Genomic DNA, 12,830 nt, shown 5'->3' on the forward strand with positions numbered 1-12,830 from the left:
CTGTTGGATGAGGGAGAGGATGGGGTGCAGAGCCAGCCCACGTGCTGCTTCAGCATCTCAGGCAGTGCATTTGCTGACTGCCAGCACCATCCCACAGGGATTTCAGCAACCAGTACATCTGCCTGCTGCACTGCATGTAGCAAAGGCTGCAGTCCTACGGGTCTGTGTCCACAGGGCCAGTCTGGCAGTTTAGAAAGGAATCACACAAACACCTCTTGACTGCATCCTTTGTGAAACACGTGGGAAAGAGAACATGGGAGCAGTGATCCCATCCCAATAATAAACAAACCTTTATTATTTTCACAGAATGATTTTTTTTTTCTGCAGAGCTGAGAAAACTCTGAAATACCTAATGCTTAGCAGTTATGACATGCAGCTTATGGAGCTGAAGCCATCTGCAGCACTATAGATACAGAACCACCATTCCGGACCTGGGAAGCTAACCTCAGTTCCAACATGCTGCTTACTCCCAATCCGTGCCCCTGCCGCTGGGATAAACAATTGCTAAGGGTGATCCAGTTCTGCAAATACACACCACCACTGAAGTGCTCTTATAAATATAGTTCAAAGCTATTCCAGCACTGCAGCACAGCCTAGCAACAGGCCTGGCATAAATAACTTGCCTCATCATTATGCAGGTAAGATATATAATTAAAAATGTCACTGAGGCTGACAGGAGAGAGAGAATCATGATCTCTCTGAAGGAGGGAGAAGAGGCACTTCTTGCCACACGTCAGTGATCATCTTAAGGACATGACTGTAAACCCTCAAAAAATAATGCCATTTGCAATAGGAGAGAAAGTGAGCAAGGCAGATTTCCAGCAATGAAGTTCTGCTCTCTGCTGTCAGTGTAAAGGCTCTTGTTGCAGGTTATAAAGACACAACTAACTCAAACTTCATCCATACAGTGTTCTCATTGACAGGCAATCTCAGGGTCTTAATTGCTAGGCACTGCCTCTGTCTTACAATTGTTACTGTGATCGGAATTTCAAATAGTCCCAGAGCAGCAGTTAGTCATAAAATCTATTTTCAGGAGATAGTCAATCTTTCCCCAGCCCCTAAAACCCATGGCCAGGACAGCTGGTTAATAGACTGAAGGAATTCATCCTAACCACTGGGGACCCAATTAGCAGAATGGACTTTGGTGAGAGGAAAGGGAAGAGGAAATGCCAGTAATTTCCTTCTTACCATATTGAACTGCTGCTGCAGTTTTTCATTGGCATAGTTGATACAGAACTGTTCAAAGCTGTTGATTTCAAATGTCTCAAATCTGAAAGTAGATATTCAACAATATTTGTTCAGTGAAAAGAGAGATTAAATGATTCCACAACTTTAAATTCCCTCCCAGTGATCGAATTCATTGCATTATTCCAGGCATAAAAACCATAACCATGTAACAAAGCACATGGGGTAATAGCAAGTCACAGAGCAAGTTCAGAAATGCTCTTTTTGGCAGGGATGAAGAACACAGGGAAGACATCGATGTTCCTAGAGAGCACGTTAGTTACCTCTGTCAACTCTGACCATGAGGTGACAACTGGCACACGACCTTCTCCAATACAATACAAAATGGAACAACCAATATAAAAAATTTGAAATCCCACAGTAGATGTCAAACTTAAAAGTCAAGACAAACATCTTGGATGGCTTATCAAAACTAAACACCTACTCACTTCACCTGGAAAAAGCAACAGGTAAGGGTTTGTTTTAGGGTTTTTTTTTGTGTTCTGACTTTTTGGTTGGTGTTTGTTTGTTTGTTTGTTTAATCCACACAGTGCAGCATGACAAAGACCAAAATAATTTGTGGTAGATAATCATGTAAGAGGTAATGCACCTCTAGCAAAAAGACTCACCCATAGATGTCCAACACTCCAATGAAAGAATGTTGCTTTACAGTAGAATGAAGGGCTTTGTTCACATGATCTACAATCCAGTTAAAGAGATTAGCATAGATATGTTTGGCAAGTGCATCTCTGGCATTGATGGCATGGAGTTTAGAAACCGGCTTGATGTAGGTTTCAGTGGCAGTTGCAAGCTTCCTATGGCAAAGCCAGTGAGCCATCTCTTCATACTCCACACCCATGAGGTCACAGAAGATGGTGAGGGGATCATGTTTGGGCTAATAAAAATAAAATCATTAGGTCTTGAAATAGTATTACTGGTAGCATACATGCAATCACAATCAGAAGAACTGCCTGCCTGCAGTGATCTAACCATAAGCAGCAAGTGCAGGTCCCTTAGCTTATCTTTCTCCAGAGCACAAGTTCCCTACCCACATATCACATTCACAACACTGAAGTAAATTACTGAAACAGTTTCCCCAAAGGCATTTCCCTGTACCTGTGTTCGTAAAAAGTCCCACACAGGCAATGTGCAACCCCCACAAAAATGAATCATCTAGCTTCCCAGGGACGGACTTTGCATTTTGAATACCTCTAACTGTCTTAGTTTTGAGTAAAATGCAGAGGACAGCTATGTGCTTATGACAGAATGGACTACAGCTTCTGTGTAGTGCTCTCCTCTAATCATATACACCATGGCAGGGAGTGACAGGTAATGGGGGATCACAGCTCAAGCTAAGAATGAATACGAAGAAGTGTCAAAGTGATTTAGCATTCTGGTCTCAGAATTTAAAGGAGTATTTTCCTGCTGAAGTCTGGAGACAAATGTTAAGAGATCAGAGAACAGAAAGGATGTTGCCAAACTCTCAGATTGGGCTTAAAAATGTTAAATTAAAAAAAAAAAAAAAAAAAAAAAAAAGACCTTTGGTTTACGACGTCAAACCAACTAGCATGGTTTGCACAGTGAAATGGGAATGGGTATATAACATTTCTGCATAAAAATCAGTGCAGAGGGTTTACTTCTCAGTGAGTTAAGTCACCATACTTTGTTACTAACGAGCAAACCAGAAGAGAAATCAAGGACAGACAGGTCTTTCCTTTGAAGGAATTCCCCTAACACTACTTCCTCATCATATTCACCTCGCTGTCTATGGCTCAAGAGCATGCTGACATGAAGCATCTTGACAAGAACAGATTACAGGGAACCGTTACTACATGCCCAATAACTTCGAGTACATCAGCTTTATCTTCCTTTTTCTATGTCCTTCTGCTTCTCTGGGGCTTACTGCAGTTCTTAGGGCATACAGTCCCCAAGGCAGTGCTGTCACACCCCTAAAATCCAGTTAACTGAGCACATCTTCTTTGGGCTTAGCCACACCACTTTAACTGGCTCAGAAAACAATAATAAAGCAATAACAACAAAAATAACAAGAACTGCACAAGAGTTCCACGTTAGGGTTACTCAAAGTGACATTAAAGTGATTAATTCACACAGCATGGTGTGGAGACATTCACTGAGCTCCCCAAAGCACACCCTTGCATCACTGCAATCAGACCCATCTGCATGGTGGCAGAGCTCTGCACAACACAGCTATTGTCAGAGCTCAGGTAGCTGAAGGCAGGGAGCAGACATTTGTCTCTGCCTGCTACATGCTTACCACATCAGGATAGGATTGCACAGGAACTTTCAGCTTTGTACTATTCATTCAGTGGGATTACTGCATCGGGGATATTCATTACAATCCAGGCTACCTCATCATGTTCTGGGCCTCATCTGCTTCCCACCTGCGATCATCAAATGATGCTTCCTTTGTAGTCAAAACCTTTTTAAGACACATCAAAGAGCTAGACCATCGTTGTGGTTTCACAGCAACTATCTGTTAGATTCCTCAGGTGATGTCAGAGCAGGCACACTAATTAGCTGTGGTCCTACGGAGGACCTGTAGTCTCAGCTCCAGAAACTGCTACTGCAGATGCTTGAGAAATCAACTGCTAGCAAGGTGAGAATAAAGCCTGCAACTGCTGCTACTCTTCGAAGAGAGAATGATGAAGGCTGTGTAGTACAGCAGTAGGCATTCAAGGAAAGGCAGAAGGAGAAACTGCTCACTTGTGAATCAAGGAAAAGAAGAGTGACAAGAATAGAACAAGCCAGATCTTTTTTGCTTCCCTTCTCCAGAATAATAACTTCAGTAAGAAGCTTTGGTCTTTACTGAGTAAAGAAGTTTCGCCCTTATCAGACTTCATACTTCTCATTGTGGACTTCCAGAAAGTTAATAAAGGACTGAAAAAGCCACAATAATCTTGAATGCATCACATGAATCACATCCGTATATCCTTGGCTCCCATCTAGACATCCCAGAGGAATTTGCAATACATTTGCTTTGCAATTATTTGGCTGGTTTGGTATTTAACATAAAGCAGCCCATCCTGCAAACCATTTACTGTTGGCAGGGAATGTATTCATGTAGGAATATAAAGATCTAGATATCTGCCCAGGATTTCAAAGCTAGTCTGTCTAGAAGACCTTTCTAGGACAGACCAATTACAATGCTGAAAAGAAATTAAGGCAATCACAGTTATAATACAAAGAATACTGTCTAAAGGTCGTAAACTAAGAAGAGTTGGATCCACTTCCAAAAAGAACATAAACAAATTAGAAACAACACAGTTTGCATTTTTATGTTATTACTTTTTTTTTCCAGGAGAGATTCCTGTAAACAAGCAAAAGACAGGACTGCCAGAAGAGAAAGCATGCTCCTGTGCTCATCTACTACTTACAGGAATGGTGCAGCTGTCTGAATCCCGAGCTGCAAACTCCACATTGCCCAAGTGAAGGATGCCAGCAAGGATTCGAAAAATTCCCATCTGGTAGGAATCACTAATCCCTGAAAAAATGACAAATAAAATGTTTTGAGTGGAGAGAGAAGTAAAGAATCATGAGTCATGGCTGAAAAATTTTATGAAGAGGAGAAAAACTATACTAGTATGCGTGGGATTTTGTAAGAGAAATTGGTATTTGAACATGCTCCTTGGCTCCAATTCTATCAAAACCATCTTATTACCAGATGCAAAGTAGATCCAGAAAAATGAACTATTTAATTTGCTGTTTCAAAATGCTTTCTCAGAGATCTCCAACACTGTACGTTGGGTACCCAGCATTTACGTATGTTTATATTTGTTCTTCTGCACTAGATATGTGATTGCACTGCAGTTTAGTATCACCTAAAGACAATAAAAATATCTCAATCCCTGAATTTTTTTAAACAGAATCAAATACCAAGAAAACATACCCAGGCAACATGGAAAACATTCGCTGGTGTATCACATTTGGGATATGATTATATTTACTAGTTACCTAGCAAAGTGCAGGCTTGTCTGGTGTTCACCATTTCCTTAGCATCATCAATGCCATCAATCACAGGGCTTCCACCTTGCTTTGTGTAATGAAAGTAATTTGCATTGCCTGTAAGACAAAAACCAACTCTTTTACACACACCGGTGCAGAAACTCATGGCACATCTGTAAAGATGTGTAAAAATTAAGTTGCTCTTGACAAATGATTGAAATCTGATTTGAAATATCTCAGTATATTTTTTGTTTCCTGGTTCTCAGTATCCACTTCATCTGGAGAACATTTCTTTCCTAGATTTAACAGTGCAAGTGAGTATTTTTAAGCTACACATTTCCTATGACAGGCCCTCAAGCATACCCTTTACCTAACGTGGGTTCACACTTCCACACCTGTGGAATAGTAATTTTGCAAACAATTATTCCAACCAGCTCAGAGGTAAGTACAGAATTGACAGCAGCAGCACTTTGGAGTTATTTGGCTGGTATTATTATGCTATTATTGCATGAGGACGTTTTAAAAAATCTATTCTGTCCCTGTTATCTTCTCATCTCTCTTTTATAGCCCAGTTAAGTCTATGAGTATCTGTGATCCATTCTGGCTGAGAACTGGAGAACTGATGGCTTCATATCATTTGGGAAGAGCAATGGGCTTCACTGCGAGAAGTAGTTCTTGGATATTATATACATTTCTACAGTTTTTGTAGCCACACTTTCAGCTGCAGTAAGATTCTTTTTCTTCTGATCTACTAATGTTTCAAGAAAACTGAAAGAGGAGTCGGCACCATGGTTCTTTAGCTATAATTACATCAGTTCCTCTTTCCCTGTGTCAGTAGGTGTGAATCCTAAATGTGCTAGGATGGTGTAGAAGATTAGAGCAACGCTCAAAAAGCAGAAGGATATTTCAGAAATCACCACTGACATATTGTGCAGCCTTCCCACTACACAGCTAACTTTGAAAAACTTTTTTATTCGAAAAATGTCAGCAGATTTGTGAGCACTGGATGAACAGGAATGGTAGAATAACTGTTGGCAACAGTGCAAGTCACAATGTGCAGATACAAAATACTCTGTAAGCTTTTCAGGTGCTTGTACCAAAATGAAAAAATTCTCCAGCTGTTCTGTGGAGACATAGGAGAAAGGTTTTAGAGGTCAAAGAGAAGGGAATGTCACCCTTCCAAGTGGAAAAATACTCTGAAATCCGGACGCAGTAAGTCTGCATGATTACAACCCCAGTGCATTAGAGTATGCTGAAGAAACAAATCTGTTACTTTCATTTTACCTTTAAAACAAAACAAAACAAAACCAACAAAATATGAGATGTGCCATTTTAATTATTTTCAACATATCTAGGGCTCAGAAAAGCTCAGAGATACTGCCTTGCATGTACATTTGCACAATACAAAATTGTGAATTTCATACCTAATCGTAGAGTTTTAAATTCAGGTAATGCTGCAGAGGCACAGAGTTGGTAAAAGATGTGGTAATTTCTCTCCTCTTCTGCCTTTAAAAGAAAGAGGTTGATTATATTTCACAAAAAACAATCAGACAAAATACCCTAGGTTTAATACATTCTCCTGCACTACATTAAAAGCATGGAAGTCACAAGGAAAAAGGAATCTATCTCATCCTCTGTCATTTCCTTCTTTATTAATATAATCCATTTTCAACAGCAAGAAGCATGCAGACATTTTCACGTTTAAGAAAAATGCATGCTTTCACTTTTCAGAATTGTAGATTACTATTAAATATAGATCAGGATTCTATGTGTGAGCAAAATGATCATACTTAAAGGCTTTTCATTTTCCAAAAATAACTAATACCATTTGCTTCAGCATTTATAGTAAGCTGGTAAAGAGAGTCTTTCCTGCCAAGGCAAAGCCGGAATTTTAAAATGGAAGACAAACACGGCTCAGAAGGTTATGACTCATGAATAACATCATAATTCTGAATGTAAGGGCACTAAACTTCGTAAGTTCAAATTAAAAAATAAACTAGAAAAACACTCTGCTTTTGCTACATTATGTGCAACAAATTTATCTTATATTTGAAACGACAGTACTTCATGTAACACCCTTACACAGTACAAACTGTGATAATTTGCTCTATATCTTTAGGCAGCCAGTCAAGAGTAAGTCAATTTTCACTAAGCTCTAGCTAGACTGGTAAGCAAATATAGAGAGGATATGATGAGAGATAAAGAGAGATGAAATTACATATTCTCCAAAGTATGATTTTTAATCATTGTGATAGCAGTGGGTTTTAACAAGAGATTTAAAGTGAGATAAGATGGCAGCTTTACAAACCACAGCAGAGAGCTCTTCTTGAGCATGGGTGTTCCTGTTAGGTTTTGAAGTCCAATTTTATAACACTATGGTTAGCACAAACCAATACCTGGTAGTGCACTGAAAGTATTCCTAAAATGCACATCTTTTTAAATACGCATGCTACTACTGTGGATAATTCATATATTAAAGAGCTACTTGACTTTCCTTCTCTCTTCCCTCTCCACATGTAGTACAGTGAAAATACATTACAACCATCCCTTACAAGAAACACCTGATATCAGCAAGCAATGGCTTTTTTAGCATAGTCATATAAAATATATACATATAGATAATAACTTTGCATCAGTATTACCTGAAATACCACTCTTGATTTCTCCAAGAGATAAGTTCTCATATTAGCACCAATGATTCGATACCTCTTGTCAAAACCAATTTCAATGTATTTCCCAAAGCGACTGCTGTTGTCGTTCCTGGTTGTTTTGGCATTTCCAATAGACTGAAAAGAGGAAATTTTGTAAAGGCAAAACAGCTTTTAGAAATGATCGTATCTATCTGACCCTGGCTCACAAATGCATAAAACACTTGTTTGTTCAGTTTTCAAAACAATCAAGAATTTAACAAAGAACAACTTCTGCCTGGTCAGCAAGTTACATCCAAATATTGTCATTTCATTGCCGTGAGATCTGGAGCTGATCTTCTTGTAATGATTTCTCTTCCACAGAGTAACTTTCCAGCTAAGTATCATTAAGTGCTCCCTGAAGTCTTTTAGAAGGAAATAAAGATTCTAACAGAATGCTTACATATATGCTGGTTTCTTCTAAGGGTTTAATAAAACCATGCCCATTACTTCACATTGTATATATTCACATACACATGTATAAAGACACATGTAGAGTACTTGCAACCTCTGTGCATCTATGTATCACAAAGCCATAAGCCAGCAAACAGCCACTGTACCCTGTTGGGCTAACACTTCTACTATTTTACAACCAACCACACTCCAAAACTACTTCCACAAATGTGCTGTATAGAATATTTACTGTGTGCCTAAACATAATCTAGAAGTTAAAATGTACAGACCCACGTAAATTACTCTGAAATTAAATTCTTGCCACAGCAGCTTGGTTATAGATTCAGGGATAGTCTTCAACACTGCCATGGCAGCAAAGCCATTTCAGTGCACCTCTGACTTGCAGCACCTCATCAGGGTTAGGATTCACACTACTGCTGGTACCAGACTGGAAATACCACAACTTTAGGACATGCAAATTACAATACACTGAATTTCAAAGGAAAGCAGTTTCTCTTCTAAACGAAATCATAGTAAAGGCACCACGTAGCAATTCACTTTCAAAAATGCTAAAGGTATCTCTGCAGCAAAAGGAATTGAATGTGGGCAAACTCAGTTAGTTACACCGTCTGTATCCATATGCCACCATGTGTATGCTAACCAGTAACTTAGAAGCACACTTAAATAAAAAGCGGCAGAGCTGTATCTGTGTTGTCGTTCTCTGATTCATGTAGCCATCTATAGGAACTCTGCACTGAAATAAATTTTGAGAAAAGCAAATGAGAACCAACAGCCACACTGAGCTCAGTATTCCAAATCTGTAGGCAGAACAGCAGTGAATCTGTAAGCACTAGCAGCTATAGCACTGGAAGCTGGGATTAGACTGAGAAACCCCATTAGGGCAGCAGCAGCGCCTGTCCAAGCAGATGTCAAAGTGGTTATCAGACGAATGGTTGCCATAAAGAACAAATTGCATCTCTGCAGTTCTAAGAAATACTGAATGCATTCAAACTGAAGACATTCAAACTTCATTCCTATATTTTAAGCTCATTGCCTCTGTGATATATTTTGTTGCTGTAGGTAGCACTGTAACATTACAATATCTTCAGAAACCAATTACTACTTTGAAATGCCCTGTCCCAAAGTCCTAAGCTGTACACATACAAACAGTAAAGAAAGCCTTTGGTGTTACAAAGACTGCTGACCACAGTACACAGTAAGCTGTACAATTTGCATAGCCACACAGGGTACCAAATAATGAGCAGAGGGTACTTATAGAAGGATTTGTTTCAAGACTTGACTTGCAGTTGGCAGAATGTTTATAGCCATTAACTAGAAAACTAATTACTCTAATAGTTACTAGTAATGTCAGTGTATAATGGTCATTTGATATTAGATATTCAGTGGGCAAATTCTGACACTAATAGTAATTTTGACATAGAAATTTAAAAATAAAATTACCTTCTGCTCAACATCGCAAATTTGAAGTTCAGCACTTCTAAGCTGAATTCTTCCTAACCTACATAGTTTAATTTTTGTTTCTGCTGATTTATCAGCTGAAAAGTTCAGAACATTAATTTTGCTATGCTAGGTTCTGTGTACAACTTTACATTTCATAACACCCACTTTAAAGCCTATTTAAAGTTCAAGTGTTAGAAGTTAAAGGGTTACTTTCACCCAATTACAAAAACTTTTAAAGTAATTCTAACTCCAGATCTATGCAGGTTCATGAAGTTGTTATCCCTATAAAATAAAATAACAGCACCATCACACCTTAACATAGCCAAGGATGACACGATGCTTACTGTCACAGCTGCAGCAGTGAAAGTAGTACTTTGGGGTTAGTTCACTCATGCAAAACTGCCACTGCTTCCAAGGACCCAAGCTGCCTCTGCTGGGTAGGAGCAGCTCAAGGCAAGGCTCAGCAGTCCTGGCTTCTTGCCATCACTGGGCACATTGGTTACTCGACAGCAGAGCCCATTGCTGATCAATATACCCCGCAAACAGTTTCAAAACAGCACACAGCACCACAAACCAGGCACAATTACCTTGTGACAGAACACACACAATTGTGATGGGGCAGCTATAGTCTGAGTATCATGAACTCCTCATGCCAGGAGGAAAGAAGAAATAAAAGAGTTCATTTTTAAAAATACCTGAGGAAAAAAACAATGGCAGCATCTTGCATTTCATATCTCACTTTGTGCTCTCCATTTGCTCATGTCTGTCCATTCATACTACTTCACTGAGATGCTAAACATCTACCAAGACATCCATCATTCCTAAGCCAATGGCTTTGGAACCTGACTACAATAACATGGAGATTACTATACAAATGAAATATTACAGTCTGAGCTAATTATTTCCAAATTATGTTTTCTGCCATTTTTCCTCTCCAAAACTGTGTGCATCTCATGTAACTTTACTTTCTCATCTATCTTCCCTGTCGAAATTTCGCTAAAATTGACTATTTGCTTTATTCAATTACTCTCTTCCCCTCAACACATAATCAACCTTTCTTCAATGTGTTCTACAGGTAAGACAAGAAATTTCCATCCTTTTTGGAATTGTACATGCAAAAACAGCCCCCTGCACTTGCATTGGGCTGGCAGCCTGGAAACCACGGTGGTTACAAAGTTGAAGAGATTTATAGCAGTATTAATATAAAAATTACTTTGTTATGTGAAATACATTAACAGTAATATAACATTACCTCATGTCTTCTCTCAACCTTTCATAAATATTACACAACATAATAACTACAGCACTTCCTGGTAAATGGCTTAAAAATGAAATTTTAAAACATATTCAGTCCAGCTTTTTTTTATCCCTATAAAAGTAACAATCAATCTCTGTATTGAATGCTTATGTTAGTCTCAGAATAATTACTGCAGCAGAAGGGTAGGAGATAGTGCAATAGCTTGCTTACCTCCATTATGGGGTTTGAAGCCAAGACTTTCTCCTCAACATTGGCTTCACTGGCAGATCCACTGACCGTGGCGAAGTACCTCATGGCATACTTGGCAGAAACTGTCTTTCCTGCCCCAGACTCTCCACTCACAATGATTGACTGATTTCGCTCATCTCTGAAACACAAAGACATGCTGATTACCAGCTATTCCCTCAAGGACATGTGTGTTTTGTGCCCCCAACTTGGCAACAACCCTTCCACCACAAATATTAGCAATACAGCAAGAACGTAGAAGCACGTAGCAGAGGAAGGCTGTTAGTGCTCAAGCTGCCTGAATGGCTAACTGGACTGCTGGTGACCAGGATGCTCAGAGGACTAGTGTTGCCACTACAGTTTAAACAGCCATCAGAGCTTCTCTACAAATCCTGACTACAGTGAATCACCTGTTACTACTTTAACACTACGTACTTTTGCAGCTACTTCTACCCAGAGTGTGTGGTAAAGCACCACCAAATTATCAGTGCTCGTTTGTGAGGATCATTGATGCCATCTTACAGACAGAGAAATCAACGTCAGAGTCAGCAACAGAAACCTTTCATCCTTTCAATCTAATCACCAGCTTTTCCAAGAATTGTTCTGAATTTGAAAAATTCAAGCAGGACTTGATGCAAGTAGCAGCTCTGGAGCAGAGGATCCCTTTGTTGTGGAGTCATCTCATTAATTTTTTTTTTAAATCACCACTTTCTAACTAAAGCAATTTCCTCTCATCTGACAGAGGCCTCAATCCATAAACTCCAACTGTATGACTGAAAAACAGATAAAGAATCACTACGAGAGATTAGCATTTTTATAGTTTGACTCTTTTTAAAATAAAAACCGTAGAGGATATTTAACAAACTTACATGTCATAATTTTTAATGAGTAATAATTTTTAATTCAAAATACTTCTATGAGTTGGGTGAGTGTAACTATCTTACTACTGGAAAATGGAGAAAGAAGGAACAAAATTTTACCCCAAAGATTTAGAGAGCTGGGAGGGACCAGAACTAAAGAGTGTAGGCAAAACACAGACACAGCACTGTAATCGTATAAGCAGTCTGCACAGCCTCTAAATGCCTGAGTAAGCACTGAAGCCCTCAGTAAATGCTATGCAGTGAAGAAACACGCAAGAAAAATCTATTTGTGCTTTCTGTAGCCTCAAGGTCTTCCAGGTGGTGTTGGGTTCTGCTCTGACATCTTCAAAACAAGGTGCTGCTGAAACTATGAAGCTCAATTACAGATCACATGGTTACTCTCAAGCTGTTATGCCTCTTCAAAAACATCCCCAAGCACCCAGATAAGAGCACAACTCCAGTACCTACTTCATGCTTCAGAAGTACTACAGAGTAGCAGGCTAAAGGCAGCTCCTGGTTATATCTGGCATCTGTGGGAGAGCCAAGGTGTGATTCATCTAACCAAAGGAAGTCATCAGTTAAAGCAGGTTTTTTGGTAAGAGGAAATGGTTGGGTGCTGCTTTAAATCGAATATGAAAGTGTTAAGGAGATCAAAGCAACCTAATTTTATGTTCTAAACTTCCATTTAACACATGATAGGTGCGAATGACTACAGCACAGTTCACACATTAGCATACATCAAACTGCCAGTCTTGGTGG

The 12,830-nt window shown here is 39.2% G+C and overlaps 1 protein-coding gene across 10 annotated transcripts in view; it reads right to left on the reverse strand.

Moving 5' to 3' along the window:
• The window catches only part of MYO5A (myosin VA), a 95,513-nt gene that overhangs the window by 45,423 nt on the left and 37,260 nt on the right, over positions 1 to 12,830 (reverse strand). For all 10 annotated transcript variants that reach the window (XM_042824344.1, XM_042824346.1, XM_042824343.1 and 7 more), the window contains exons 5-11: positions 11,197 to 11,353; positions 7,830 to 7,973; positions 6,612 to 6,693; positions 5,197 to 5,304; positions 4,620 to 4,726; positions 1,854 to 2,119; positions 1,189 to 1,270 (exon numbers count right to left, since the gene is read on the reverse strand). In XM_042824344.1, coding sequence (XP_042680278.1) covers positions 1,189 to 1,270; positions 1,854 to 2,119; positions 4,620 to 4,726; positions 5,197 to 5,304; positions 6,612 to 6,693; positions 7,830 to 7,973; positions 11,197 to 11,353 — 946 coding nt within the window. The remainder of the gene's footprint in view (positions 1 to 1,188; positions 1,271 to 1,853; positions 2,120 to 4,619; positions 4,727 to 5,196; positions 5,305 to 6,611; positions 6,694 to 7,829; positions 7,974 to 11,196; positions 11,354 to 12,830) is intronic.

The sequence above is a fragment of the Centrocercus urophasianus genome, unplaced genomic scaffold (genome assembly GCF_019232065.1).
Source record: "Centrocercus urophasianus isolate 14NV4802_14NV808 unplaced genomic scaffold, USGS_Curo_1.0 seq_23, whole genome shotgun sequence".
Taxonomy (NCBI): Eukaryota; Metazoa; Chordata; class Aves; order Galliformes; family Phasianidae; genus Centrocercus; species Centrocercus urophasianus.